The sequence below is a fragment of the Chionomys nivalis genome, chromosome 10, assembly GCF_950005125.1.
Source record: "Chionomys nivalis chromosome 10, mChiNiv1.1, whole genome shotgun sequence".
Lineage (NCBI taxonomy): Eukaryota > Metazoa > Chordata > Mammalia > Rodentia > Cricetidae > Chionomys > Chionomys nivalis.
In genome coordinates, this window is record NC_080095.1 from 44074095 (window position 1) to 44086234 (window position 12140).

At 51.3% G+C, this 12140-nt stretch overlaps 1 protein-coding gene across 1 annotated transcript in view; it reads right to left on the bottom strand.

Annotated features, from left to right (window-relative positions):
• Window positions 1-2718: 2718 nt before the first annotated feature.
• Window positions 2719-12140, bottom strand: part of Plekhd1 (pleckstrin homology and coiled-coil domain containing D1) — a 29125-nt gene continuing 19703 nt past the window's right edge. The window contains exons 7-13 of the mRNA XM_057782611.1: window positions 9744-9838; window positions 8275-8368; window positions 6763-6941; window positions 6176-6308; window positions 5350-5494; window positions 4793-4942; window positions 2719-4615 (exon numbers count right to left, since the gene is read on the bottom strand). Of these exons, the coding sequence (XP_057638594.1) occupies window positions 4449-4615; window positions 4793-4942; window positions 5350-5494; window positions 6176-6308; window positions 6763-6941; window positions 8275-8368; window positions 9744-9838 (963 nt within the window). The 3' untranslated portion in view covers window positions 2719-4448. The remainder of the gene's footprint in view (window positions 4616-4792; window positions 4943-5349; window positions 5495-6175; window positions 6309-6762; window positions 6942-8274; window positions 8369-9743; window positions 9839-12140) is intronic.

Here is a 12140-nt window from a genome sequence, read left to right on the forward strand (position 1 = left end):
ATAACTGGACCTTAGTAGTCAGACTCAGGAGGAAGAAGCAGCCAAATAAGGAACTAGACCTTGGTGTTTGGCTAGTTTTAGGAATATAATCTAATGGTTTTTAGCAAGGCAGAGGGAATGGGGGAGAAAGGTAAGGCCTGCCAGAGCCATGTTTGCCATGCTCGGGCTGGCTAGATCCCTTCAACAGGTCCTTCCCTGGGCAGGATCATGGGATCCTCCCAAGTCTCTTGCCTTTTCCTTCAACGTGTCTTTGAGGAGTAAGAGGGTTAATATTGTCAACTTGCCGGGATTGAGGATCACCATGGAAACAAACCTCTGTGTCTGTGAGAGATTATCTGGATTAAGTTCATGGATGCTGGACCATTCCCCAGAAATGTGGGCGGGGTCATTCTATGGGCTGGAGTCTGAGACTCGCGGTACAGAGCTAACCCAAAGCTTTCCCCGCTCTCAGCTTCCTCTCTACAAAGGCAGCGTGACAGCTGTGGGGAAACCTTTTCTGAAAACACTCTCAGCTTCAGAGGCTGAACTTTTGCCGGCCTTGCAACCGAGTTAATAATATACCTGGAGACCACTTAAAGCTATGTACTTAACCTGTTTCCCTCTGTGTATTCAGCCTGTTTATCTTGCTTTAAGAAAACAGTGTGGCCAAGCTTACTGGGCCTTGGACTTGCCCTGCAACCCATTTTTACAGCAACCCACTTTTACAAGCTAAACTGAGTGCACGGTTTTACTCTCAGACCATACTCCCTCTTTCTCTTTTGGGACTCTTTCATGACCCTAAACTGTGGTGTGTGTGTGTGTGTGTGAGAGAGAGAGAGAGAGAGAGAGAGAGAGAGAGAGAGAGAGGGAGAGGGAGAGAGATTAGTTAAATCATCTGATGAAAGTGGAGCATTGAAAACAATGATTTAATTGTCCACCTAAATGACGGAAACAGCACATAGAGGTAGGTTGACTGCATCTGTCAGCAGTTTGGTGTGCTATTCTGGGACGCTAGGGTTCAATAAAGTCAATTCTTCCCTTGTAAACTCTGGTTTAAAGGAATTAACTCGGGCGATTCCTCAATCCTTTCCTATATCATGTTTTCTGTGTTGTTCAATTAATACAGACCCAAGCCCTTAGGGGCAGACAATGGACGCAGGAAGAGAAGTCAAGAACTCCCATTTGGGATCGCTCTTGGTACAGATTGTCCCAAGAGGAAGACTCTCATCTGAGGTGGCACTGTCTCAACCAGCTGCCCCAAGCTTCTGTTGCCATGACTTCCCCACCGTAAGGGACTGTGCCCTCAATCTACAAGCCAGCACAAACCCTTATTTTTGTACTGGATATTTGGTCACAGAAATGAGAAAAGTCACTAAAACTGTGGCAAAGCATTAGACGCAAGTGACCCCTCCATGACTATGTATCCTCCTGGGAACATTCATGATGGGACATGGGGAGCCCCTGGGTACGCTGACCAGGGCAGTACAGACCAGGGCAGCCTGGCTTGACACTCATCACCCATCCTCAGCTGGGAAACCAGTCGAATAGCAGGCTTCTGTACTTAATCCAGTAACTCATTTCTGGCTCTCCTTTTATGAAACAAAGCAGAAACCTCACCAGAACATTTGACTGTCCATTTCTGGTGTGGATATTGAAGCTAACGACAGTTGGTTTCTTTCAGGCTGCCCCCTTTAGTCCCTACTCAGACCAGGGGAAATCCTGCTGATTATCCAATAACATGGTGACATCAGGACCTCGGGTGGAAACACATATCTTTCAGCTGGTTATTAAGAAACCAGTCACAGGAGAAAAACAGTGGGGAGTTCTTTTGCGGGACTATGCAAAAAGTGATGCTTCAATTCCATAGGTGGCCTGCAGGGGGCAGTATCTCTCTAGAAATGACTCCATTGCCAACTTCGGAAACAAAGCAGGAAGTAACGCATTTAATTAATTGGCCAGTGAATAAGAGTTACTTTTAGAAATTGCTACATAATATTAATACTATCTATCATGTTAATATGTTTCCAGTGAGTAATTCCAGCCCTCCAGATTTTTATATACAGATGCTGTGTGTGCATATGCTGTGTTAGGAATGGTTGGAGATAACCCAGACTTGTCTTGTACCAAGTGAGAATGGGAGGCAATGAACTAGGGAATTGGTTAGTGCTTGTGTCCAGACCCCACTTCTGCGATTTGAGGCTGTCTCCTCCCATACTCCTGTTAAAACCTAATTGCTATTACCACAGTGTAAAGAGTGGGACCTCAGAGGTTTAGGGGGGCTCTGCAGGAGTGAGGCAGCATGGCAGCGGATTTTGGCAGCTTTGTCTTGAGACAGGGTCTCAGTGTGTACCCCAGACTGACTTTGATCTCAAACTTGAGGTGGGCCCCCTGCCTCAGCCCCTTAAATGCTGAGATTACAGCCCAGAAGCTTTCATGCTTCATAAAGTATTTAGTCCGGCTGGGTGTGTAGCTCAGGGTAGAGCCCTCAGGAGGTAGAAGCAGGTTACTCTCAGTGACCCTGAGTTCAAGGCCAGCCTGGGCTGCAGGATCCTGAATAAAAACAGGATACAATACACACTTGCAGCTGCTCTGTTATAGCAGAACTTTTTTTTTTCTGGTTAATAGCTTGCCCAGGAAAATCAAAACGCATTTGAAATTTTCCCCAAGAGCAAACCATTATTAATTCTTTAAAAACAAACAAAACAAGTAATCTTGGTTTTATAAATCTTCATTCCAAAATCCATTCCACATACATATATTATCTAGACGAGCGCCAGGTCTATGCGTGTTTATATACATTTAAAGCTTCGTATTTACACACAAATGCACTGACTCCGAAGCACCCTACCTGAGACCACCCCCACCAAAAAGGACCATTGAGGACAGGGTAGCCTGGGCTTTGGCAAGGGCTCCTCTCAGGGCCTGCTTCTCCTGTCCCTCCCTCACACTTCAGTCTTCTAAAGAACAAAATATGGGCGCCTTTGTTCCACCGGTGTCTGAGCACCCAGCCCCTTTTAACCACTTTTTTAAAGACTTATTTATCCCATGTGTATGAATGCTTTGCATGTCTGTATGTACACGCACCGTGTGAGTGTCCGGTGCCTGTGGAGGTCAGAAGAGGGCGTTGGATCTCCTGGCAGTGGAGTTACGGGTGGTTGTTAGACACCATGTGGGTGCTGGCAAGCAAATCTGGGTCCTCTGTAAGAGAACCAAGTGTTCTTAACCACGGAGCCGTATCTCTCCCCCACCCCCAGGCTTGTTTGGAAAGAATGCTAGACTCAGGCAACTTGTGAGGGACGGGCCCCGAAGACTGTCACAGACGAGGAACACTTTCCACAGTCCCTGGCCTCCTGAAACCTGCAGGCTGGTGTTAGTGCCACTATGACAACAGTGAACCAATCCATGGCTACTGGCTCACCGCAGACCCAAGTTCCCCTGTGGTGGGTGCATGGCTGCGCTAATTCACTAAGTGAAGCAGCTGCAGGGAGTGGAGACAGACAGGTGAGCCAGCTGGGAGGGAGACACAGCTCTGTGATCTCTGGGCAGCAGGATCACAAGAGCCCGAGGCAGCTATAGCTCTGCCTGACTGTGGATAATACAGGAGCTTTGGCTGCCTTGCTCCTGATCCAGCTGTGTGGACTTCAGGGGAAAAGCCCCCACCCCCCCCCCCACCCCCGGAGTCGAGGGCTCCCAATCAGGGCTGGGAAAGAACCGAGTGGGATCACACGCTTCTCCCGCTCCTCTTACAGGTTGTTGAGGCTGTGTATGGAGAAGACCACTTGCAAATAGGAGGGCTGCCCCCAGGAAACAGATACCGCAGAGAGGGTATGGGTGCTGTGAACCCGGGATTGTGTCTTAGGGCCTACTCTTCCCTCTCCAAGGACATGGAATAAGTGAGGGGCTCAGACAAAAGTTGCAGAGAGGAACAGGGGTAAAGAGAGTTTGGGGGTGTCCCGTGACCAGGGGCAGAGCAGCAGAGTCACAGATGGGTATGGTGGGTGCCAGGGAGGTCTTCCAGTCCTCAGCCAGTGGGCAGGCCCTGCCTGTCCTTACAGAAAAAAACATTTTCTTTTCATTTTCTTTTCCTGACCAACGGACACTACACATGGTCAGGCCTCATCATGACAGCCAGGTAGCACCCAGTGTGGACCCACCTACCCAGTGGAGACCCAAGGTTAGGGCTTCAGCCTGGAGAGATGGCTCAGTTGTTAAGAGCACACTTGTGACTCTTCCAGAGGACCCAGCTTCAATTCCCAGCACCCAAACAGTGGCTCACGACCATCCATAACTTCAGTTCCAGGGGCTCAACACTTCCTTCTGATCTCCAAGGTCAGGACTTGGTGAGGCAGAGGGACATATCACCTCCTTTGAGAATGAGTGTCCCCTTCCTGGTGGAGCCCTGGCAGAGAGGAGCCAAGAGGAGTCAGGCTTTCCCCCTCCCCTACCAAGGAGGTGGAGAAGGATCCCCATCATTTCCCTCCCCGAGGGAGCGCAGAGGCCCCAGGCTGGGTGGCCATGATGTGGTAGATGGATTCCCGGAAGCGCTGGTCTCGACTTAGCCGCTTGGCCACCTCCTTTAGCTCTTCTATGTTGTTGGCTTCTAGCTGGGAGGCCATGAAGGACTGAGATGGCTTCACTGGGGAGACAAAGACCCATTGCCCCATGAATGGCACTCCCCCATGCTGAGCGCACCCTTCCTCCCTCATCCCAGCCCTACGTGCTATTGAGCATCTCTTGGTGCCTCCTGCCAAAGGCTGGTAGAGCCAGGTTCAAGAACATATTATCCAGCCCATGCGGGCGTATGAGTGCTCACTGTCATTCCAGGAAGTACTGGACCGGCGACGGTGGAAACGGCAGCTCTTGATGCGGCGAGTGGCTGCCTTATGGATGTACACGGAGTTCTTCATGATGACCGGCATCTTGGCCTCCAGCTCTGCATTCCGGATGCATTCCTCAAAGAACCCTGTGGTGGTGGGAAGGAGCCATTGAGTACATCTTTTTCTGGGCCTGTCGTCCCCGCCTAGGTGCTCATTTGGTCAGGTGGGAGATATGTCGATCTGTCCTTTACAGAACACAGCTCCTCCACAAACCACACACAGTCTGTAGCCAGCACAGAGAAGATCTTCTGGGAACAGAGCTTTTGAAAAGAGGACAAAACTCCAGGCTTTCCTCCCATACCCTCACCCCAGGCCCAACTGCCACAAAGCGGCAGTGCCAAAGGGACTCCTACAGGACGGTGTCTGGTGTCTGTAAAAAAGAACTCCAGAAAGGATCACCTCATACAGGCAGGGCCTGTTCCAGGTTCTAATGGGCTTGGGATTAAAGGGCTGAGCTCCGGGATTGGGGCTGGGCCCTGGAGGGAGGCCTTACTTTTCAGGTGGCTCACGTCAGCCCGCATCCTCTCTTCCTTCTCCTTGTTCCGAACCTTGGAATTAAGCCCTTGTTCCAGGCTTCTCAAGGCTGCCTCTGCTTCTCGAAGTCGTCTCTCCAGGTCCATGCGCACCTTCACTTCAGCCTAGAGGCAGGACAAGCGAGAGGGAAGCTGAGTTCAGGAAGCAGTCGCCACCTCCCCCCAAGCCTTCCGTGATGGCTTATTTTCTTTGCTAATTCGACCCAATTTAGGGTCACCTAAGAAACACACTGTGTGAGGGCATCTCCAGAAAGGTTTAACCAACCGAGGATGCACCCTGAGTGTGGGTGGCACTGTCCCATGGGTTGGGGTGCCAGACTGAATAAAAAGGAAGGGGAGGCGTAGATATGTCTCTCTGCTTCCTGACTGCAGACACAATGTCACCAGCTGCCTCACTCCCACCAGCATGTCTTCCCTATCATGACAGACTGCATCCCCTAAACCATGAACCACCCTTCCGTTAGCTGCTTTTGATAGAAACGTCATCACAGCAATAAGAAAAATGGCTAGTATCCCTTTCCCTATCATCCTGGGCTCAACGGTCTTGGGTGGACGTTTCCATGTCTTGATTCCACACCTTACCCAGGACCCAGATGCCTGGGCATGGCCCTGTTCCTAACACTTGCCTATCAATGATAGAGAGATTGCTGCCTCCTGTGATAAGCCTGCCCCTGAATCTGGCCATTCTGGGAGAGGAGTTTAGGGTAACTGTGAAGAACAGGGACAGGCAGGCGTCCCCGGCCATGTGGAAGGGCCCAGAGCACAAGGCCCATGCAGGCTGCACACCTTGAGCTCCCGCTCAGCCTGCTGCTTCTCTGCGGTCAGCTCCTGAAGTGAGTTCTGCAGGGCTTGAGACTGGCTTGAGTAGAACTCCCGCTCCTCCTCCAGGGCCCTTGAGCGTTCTTCATTCTCCTTCATCCTGTGGGCAGGAGGGGAGCTTACCCAGTGGTCGTTTACAAAGGGGGTTGCCCCTGCCAGAGGCATGGCTAGAGAAGGGCTGCATCCTCTCTGGGTCCAGTCAGATAGGGGATGGGGGGTGGTGATGTGGAGAGACGGGAGCCCTAGACTTAGAGGTACAGGGATTGCTACTTCCCTAACCTCGGGAAATCCTCCAAACCCAGCGAGGCTCAGTTTCTTCATGGGTTGAGTGGACAGAAGCTAAGGGAACCTGCTGGCCGGCCATGGGCACTGCTCTGAGGACTTGATGATGCTCTGAATGATTTGTCAAGTCAACTTTGGGAAAGTCAGGTCATGGGCAAAAAGGAAGTGACCCGTCTTGTCAATGACAGCTGGAATTCAAATCCAGTTGTATAACTTGAGGGTAGTGACAGCTCCCAAGCTGCTGGAGGACCCAGTGGTCTCGGGTGCCTCACCTCTTCTCTGCTAGAAGCTTCTCTGCCAAAAGCTCCTGCATCCGCTCTTCAATCTGCCTGAGGTTGCTATGGAGACCATCACTGACAAGTGGCTGCTCACTCTGATTGGCCGATGGCTGTGGCTGGTTCTTATCTTCCTCCAGCATCTCTAGGGTTTTCTTCTTCTCTAGGGAGAGTTCCTGGTACAAAGGCAGGGAAGGGTGAGAAGGATTATGGGTTAACCTTCCAGCGTGACTGTCCTGGTCTCCTCACAATTCCGAGGAGTGATTGACTCCTCCCTTGGTCCTTCCTTACACACCTCATTCCAAGATCTCCTTTCTTACAACATGGCCTGGCTACTCCTCTGCCAAGACAGACAGACAGACAAAGAGGAACCCAATGTGACTTTCAATAAAGATGGTACCTATCAGGGCCAGGTCCCAAGGCCTCTGGGCAACATGATCCTCTGAGGTCCTTGTTCCTCGAGGAGAAGGGAGATGTTACTGGGCTCATGTGAAGATGCTTGAAAGGACCAGCACAAGAGTGCATCTAGATGTTCTCTGCACTATCAGCCAGGATCGTAACACGACAAGGAAACTCTGGGGTTGGAAATACCCACGGTAATCACTCCCCGTGCAAGGGAAAGCTAAACAAACCAAGACTCCGTTCACTCCAGGGAGGATTCAACTAAGATGTACGGTCCCAAGCTCCCTTCAGGTGCTGGACTTTGGGAAATGGCTAAGACACGGCCAAGTGAAGTCCACAGTTTTGAAAATAAAACCCAGCATGTTAATCCTATAATGGATGTGCAAATGCACGGGAACACAGAGCAAATACCTGCCCAGAAGAATCAAGGAAGCTTGACTACAGAGATGTTTTAGCTGAGTCTGAAGACAAACAGTTCTCCAAAGAGACGAAAAGATATACATTGTGCAGAATGGTAGGGTGGAGGTGTGTGTGTGTGGGGGGTGTCAAAAACCTTATTTTCCTTAGGGACATGCTCTCAGTAGTTGGAGCAGGGGCAATGGGTGAAGGGGTAGCAGGGGAGGATGGGGGTGGGGTTGTACTTGCATGCTATGCTAAGAAGCTAGGCCTTGACACGTGCTGCTTGCCCCTGCCCCTCCACCCCTGCCCCTCCTGGTCTCTTGTATCAGATGAAGGTGACCTGGAAGTCAATTTCCCTAACGCTCAGTTTCACCCAGGAGCAGCTAAGTGAAGGAACCACAGAAGGATGTGGTGAGTGAGGCTATCACCCACTGATCAATCCGGTCTCTGGTATAACCCCAACACTAAGAGAGCAGGTTTCCTGAGGCCACGGTTGTCACAAGGGCAAGCTGGAATGTTCGTTCTGGGTCTGGGAGGAACCAGTCCTGTGCCAGACAGAGCTCCCAACCATCCACAGACAGGGTCCTTTAGATAGACTCCTCTTCACGCTCATTCTCCTGTGGGTACCTTCCCTGGGAGATATATGGGAAATCCAGTATTATATAGCTCCACCCACCAGCTCGCCTCCTGGGCAAGCAGCCCCCTCACCTCCAGCGTGTGCTGTAAGGATTCCGTGAGGTGCCTCAGCTCCTTCTTCTCCTGTTCTACACCCTTGAGGCATCTTGCGGTGAGTTCGAGCTCCCTGTGGGGATGGAGAGCTGGAATGGCAGCCAGCACCCTTCCCAACCTCTGCACTCAGACACGCTTCTGTCGTACCTGATGCGGCTCAGCAGGGCCCGTGGACAGCCAGCGCTCTGCAACGCTGGGCACTGAAAACAGCTGCAGAGTCAGGGCTGCAAGGGTGGCTCAGCCAAATGAGGTGGATTCACTAACCAGGTACAGTAAGGTCCTGCAGCCGGGGACTTAGCTTCCAATTCAGTGTCTTAAGTACTTAGGGAGATTCTCTTATTTGTATGCTAATTAGAAAAAAAGAGTCTCTATTCCCCCCCCCCCATACATAACTAAATGACTCCCTTTAATAAGGTGTTTCTGGGCTGTCACTGATAATCCATGGTGGTGGTTGAGATGGGGATGGTGGAGGGGGTAGTGATGATGATGATGGTGATGGCATTGCTATGACACCGAGCACCATCCATCACAGAAGTAGTTTCCAAATTCTGGATAGACTACATCTGAATCGCTTGGGCTGGGGATATATACATGTCCTACATTCACGAGATTATAATGCAGTTAATGCCTCTACTGGGCAACTAGATGGGTAAATAATACATCAGACTAAAGATCCCAATGTGTCATTAACTAAAGTGCGAAAGGACTGCAGGAGAGATGGAGAACGTTGGGGACATTTTTGGGGCAGCACTTCTAGGCCAGGCCAGTTTGCTGCCAATAACTTGGGTAAGTGGCTCTGGCAAAGGTAGGAAGGGCTTGGTCCTTGGGGGGAGGCTGGCCTGCACTCACCCACATCTCACACTCTTGTTCATACCACTGCAAGAGTGATGGGAAATGACCTACCAGGGACAGAGAGATGGCTCAGCTGTTAAAGGCCAGGGTCCCAACCAAAATTATAAGAAATGACCTACTGAGGGGGGTGGTTATTTTCTGGGCATACTCAAGATCTGGAACATTGGAAAGACCAGGTCATAAGTGGTTTCCTGGCAAAGCCCTCTCCAGGTCTGGCTGCACATGGTTGCCAGGGCTAGAAAATCCCCCGTTGTCCCTCACAGGGCCAGGGCATCCCCCTGTTGTCGTCCCCCTCCCAGGATCAGGGCATCCCCCCACATTGCCCATCCCAGGGCCAGGGCAACCCCATCCCCTCCTACTCCTCCCAAGGCCAGGGCCAGGGTATCCCTCCTCCCCATTCACCCCCACCCCCGTTGCCCATCCCAGAGCCAGGGCAACCCTATCCCCTCCTATCTCACAGGGCCAGGGCATCCCCCCCCCCCCAGTTTGCCCATCCCAGGGGCCTGGGCAATTCCATTCCCTCCTATCCCTCCCAGGGCCAGGGCATTCCCCGTTGCCCCGCCCCCGGCATGCCCCGCCCCCAGGCCCGCGGTCACCTCTTGATCTGCTCTTGCTCAACTCGCAGCTCTTGCACCACCTCCTCGAATTGCTGCTTCTCAGCCTCCAGCACCTGGTTCAGGCGCTCGAGCTCCTGAAGAGAAGAGGAAAGTCAGAGGAGGCACAGGGCTCCTAGGCTCAGGATGATCCCCTCCTTTCGCTAGCCCAGGGGACACCCCAGGAATTTGGATCAGTCTGGGGCATAAGGACAAGCTTGTAAGTTCCGAGGAGCCCAGGCTCCATTCAGCACATGCGGTCTCCACTAACCCGAAATATGATGAAGCTGGTCGTGAAAACGGTTAGCAAGAGGAAAGACGGACAGATTTAGAAATGATCCCAACAAGGATGTGACTGTAATTCTGGATGTTGTTCCACTGGGCAACTCTAGGGGTGAGCATCCCAAAGAGAAACTGTCTTCTCATTTTCCAGTTCCAAACTACTCTCTGGTCACCTGGGGGCTTTGTTCTCAAGCAGAATGGCATCCTTGCTAGGGAGGGGCACTGCCTATGGAGGGCGATGTTGCCATTGGCTTTGAAGAGATTCAGATAGGGAAGAAAACATATACAGGGGAGTATCTGATTTTAATCCCCACACCTAAATTTCTTATCCACATAAGAGACTTCTTTCTCATCTAATCTTTCCTGGTACCTGGCTACAAACTGCCTCAGTTTGCTAAATGTGGTCACCACCTGGGCTGCTCCCTGGCGTTCTGGTGCCCCCGGGCACATGCCTGGCTACAGTACACTGGGTATAGGTAGCTGGGCTCGTGGGAGTAGCTGAGGCTGATGGAATGTGAGCAGGAGAGCAGTTAGCTTTTGAAAAGATGATGCATGGTAGGCTATGGTTCCTTTCCCCTGGCATAGGTAGGGGTCCCCTTAGCCTGGATCCCCAGGAATGAGGACAGATGAAACAGAGCTCCGACCAGTCCAAGTAGCTGTGTGAGAAAACACGTTTGTGCTGTTAAAAGCCATGGACATATGGGGGCTTTTGGTTACTGCAGAAGCCATGACCTAGCCTATAGCTATATTTGACATATCTTATCTAGATAAGATACAAGTTAAATTTGTATTCTTACCCATATACCCCCTCCCACAACTGAAGAAAACTTCAGACCTTAAAAATACCAACATACATATGAAGCCAGGTGGTGGTGCACACCTTTAATTTCAGCTCTTGGGAAGCAGAGGCAGGTTGATCTCTGTGAGTTCGAGGCCAGCCTGGTCTACAGTGCGAGTTTCAGGACACAGGACAGCCAAGACTGAAACACAGAGAAACCCTGTAGCAAATAATTAATAATAATAATAATATTCAAAAGAACTATGAAACTCTGCTTTAATACACATGGTTCTGCTGGTGCTGAGAGCCTCTTTGGCCACAGAGACCACAGACTTGACTGCTTCTCCTCAGCTGGTGTTTGTCAGCTGAGCATGAGCTGCTGCAAGGCCCAGAGAACTCTCCAGTGGGAAGCACCTACGCTCCATAATGGCTCTCACAGGTCCCAAGGCTCCAGCTGTTTCAGAAAGGACCACCCAGGACTCAGTAGGGGACGCCACCCTCAAGCTTCACTCGGGTTCTGGAAAGCTCCCTAGGCAGCTCAGAGTCACCTCCCTTCACTTGCTGTCATACTGGAATAACCACACCGGAATAGCTTCTGCCGAACTGTCGGTCAGTGTCTGAAACTCAGACCTTCCCTCCCTAGTGCTCGAGCTCCTCGGGACGCTGGCAGACGCCAGGCAGTGCCTCCAAGAACCCCAAAGGAAACATAACCTTGAACCCAACAGGGCAACCAAACCAACCCAGCCATTTGCCTTCTTCTCCACTCCGAGGTCCTAAGCCTATGTGAAAGATGTTTCTATTTGTGTCAGTGTCCAGGGAAGCATTTGCTGCCACCTCAAGGGGCCAGCAGAATGGGTGTCATGATCCAGAGCCACCCAGCACCATGGCACCTCTAAAGGAAGTTCAGTCTTCAGGGGTTACTATGAATCCCCTGGAGGCTTTCTGCTAACAGGTGGTCAAGGTGTCAAGTAGAAAATCAGGAAATCAGCTGGGTGGTGGTGGCGCACGCCTTTAATCCCAGCACTCGAGAGGCAGAGGCAGGCGGATCTCTTGGAGTTTGTAGCCAGCCTGCTCTACAAGAGCTAGTTCCAGGGTGGGCTCCAAAGCTACAGAGAAACCCTGTCTCGAACCCCCCCCAATCAGAAACTCTGTGTCAGTTTTGAGCAACCTACAAAAAGCCCCCACCTTCTGTCACCTGTGCCCCTCCCTCAAAGCCACAGATACGAAAACATTGGCAAATAATGGGAGGTTTTGTGGAAATCTTCACAGGGAACCAATAGCAGGGCTCACCTCATTCAGGCAACAAAACTCTGCTCCTCTCCCCACCTCTCGAGTCTCCT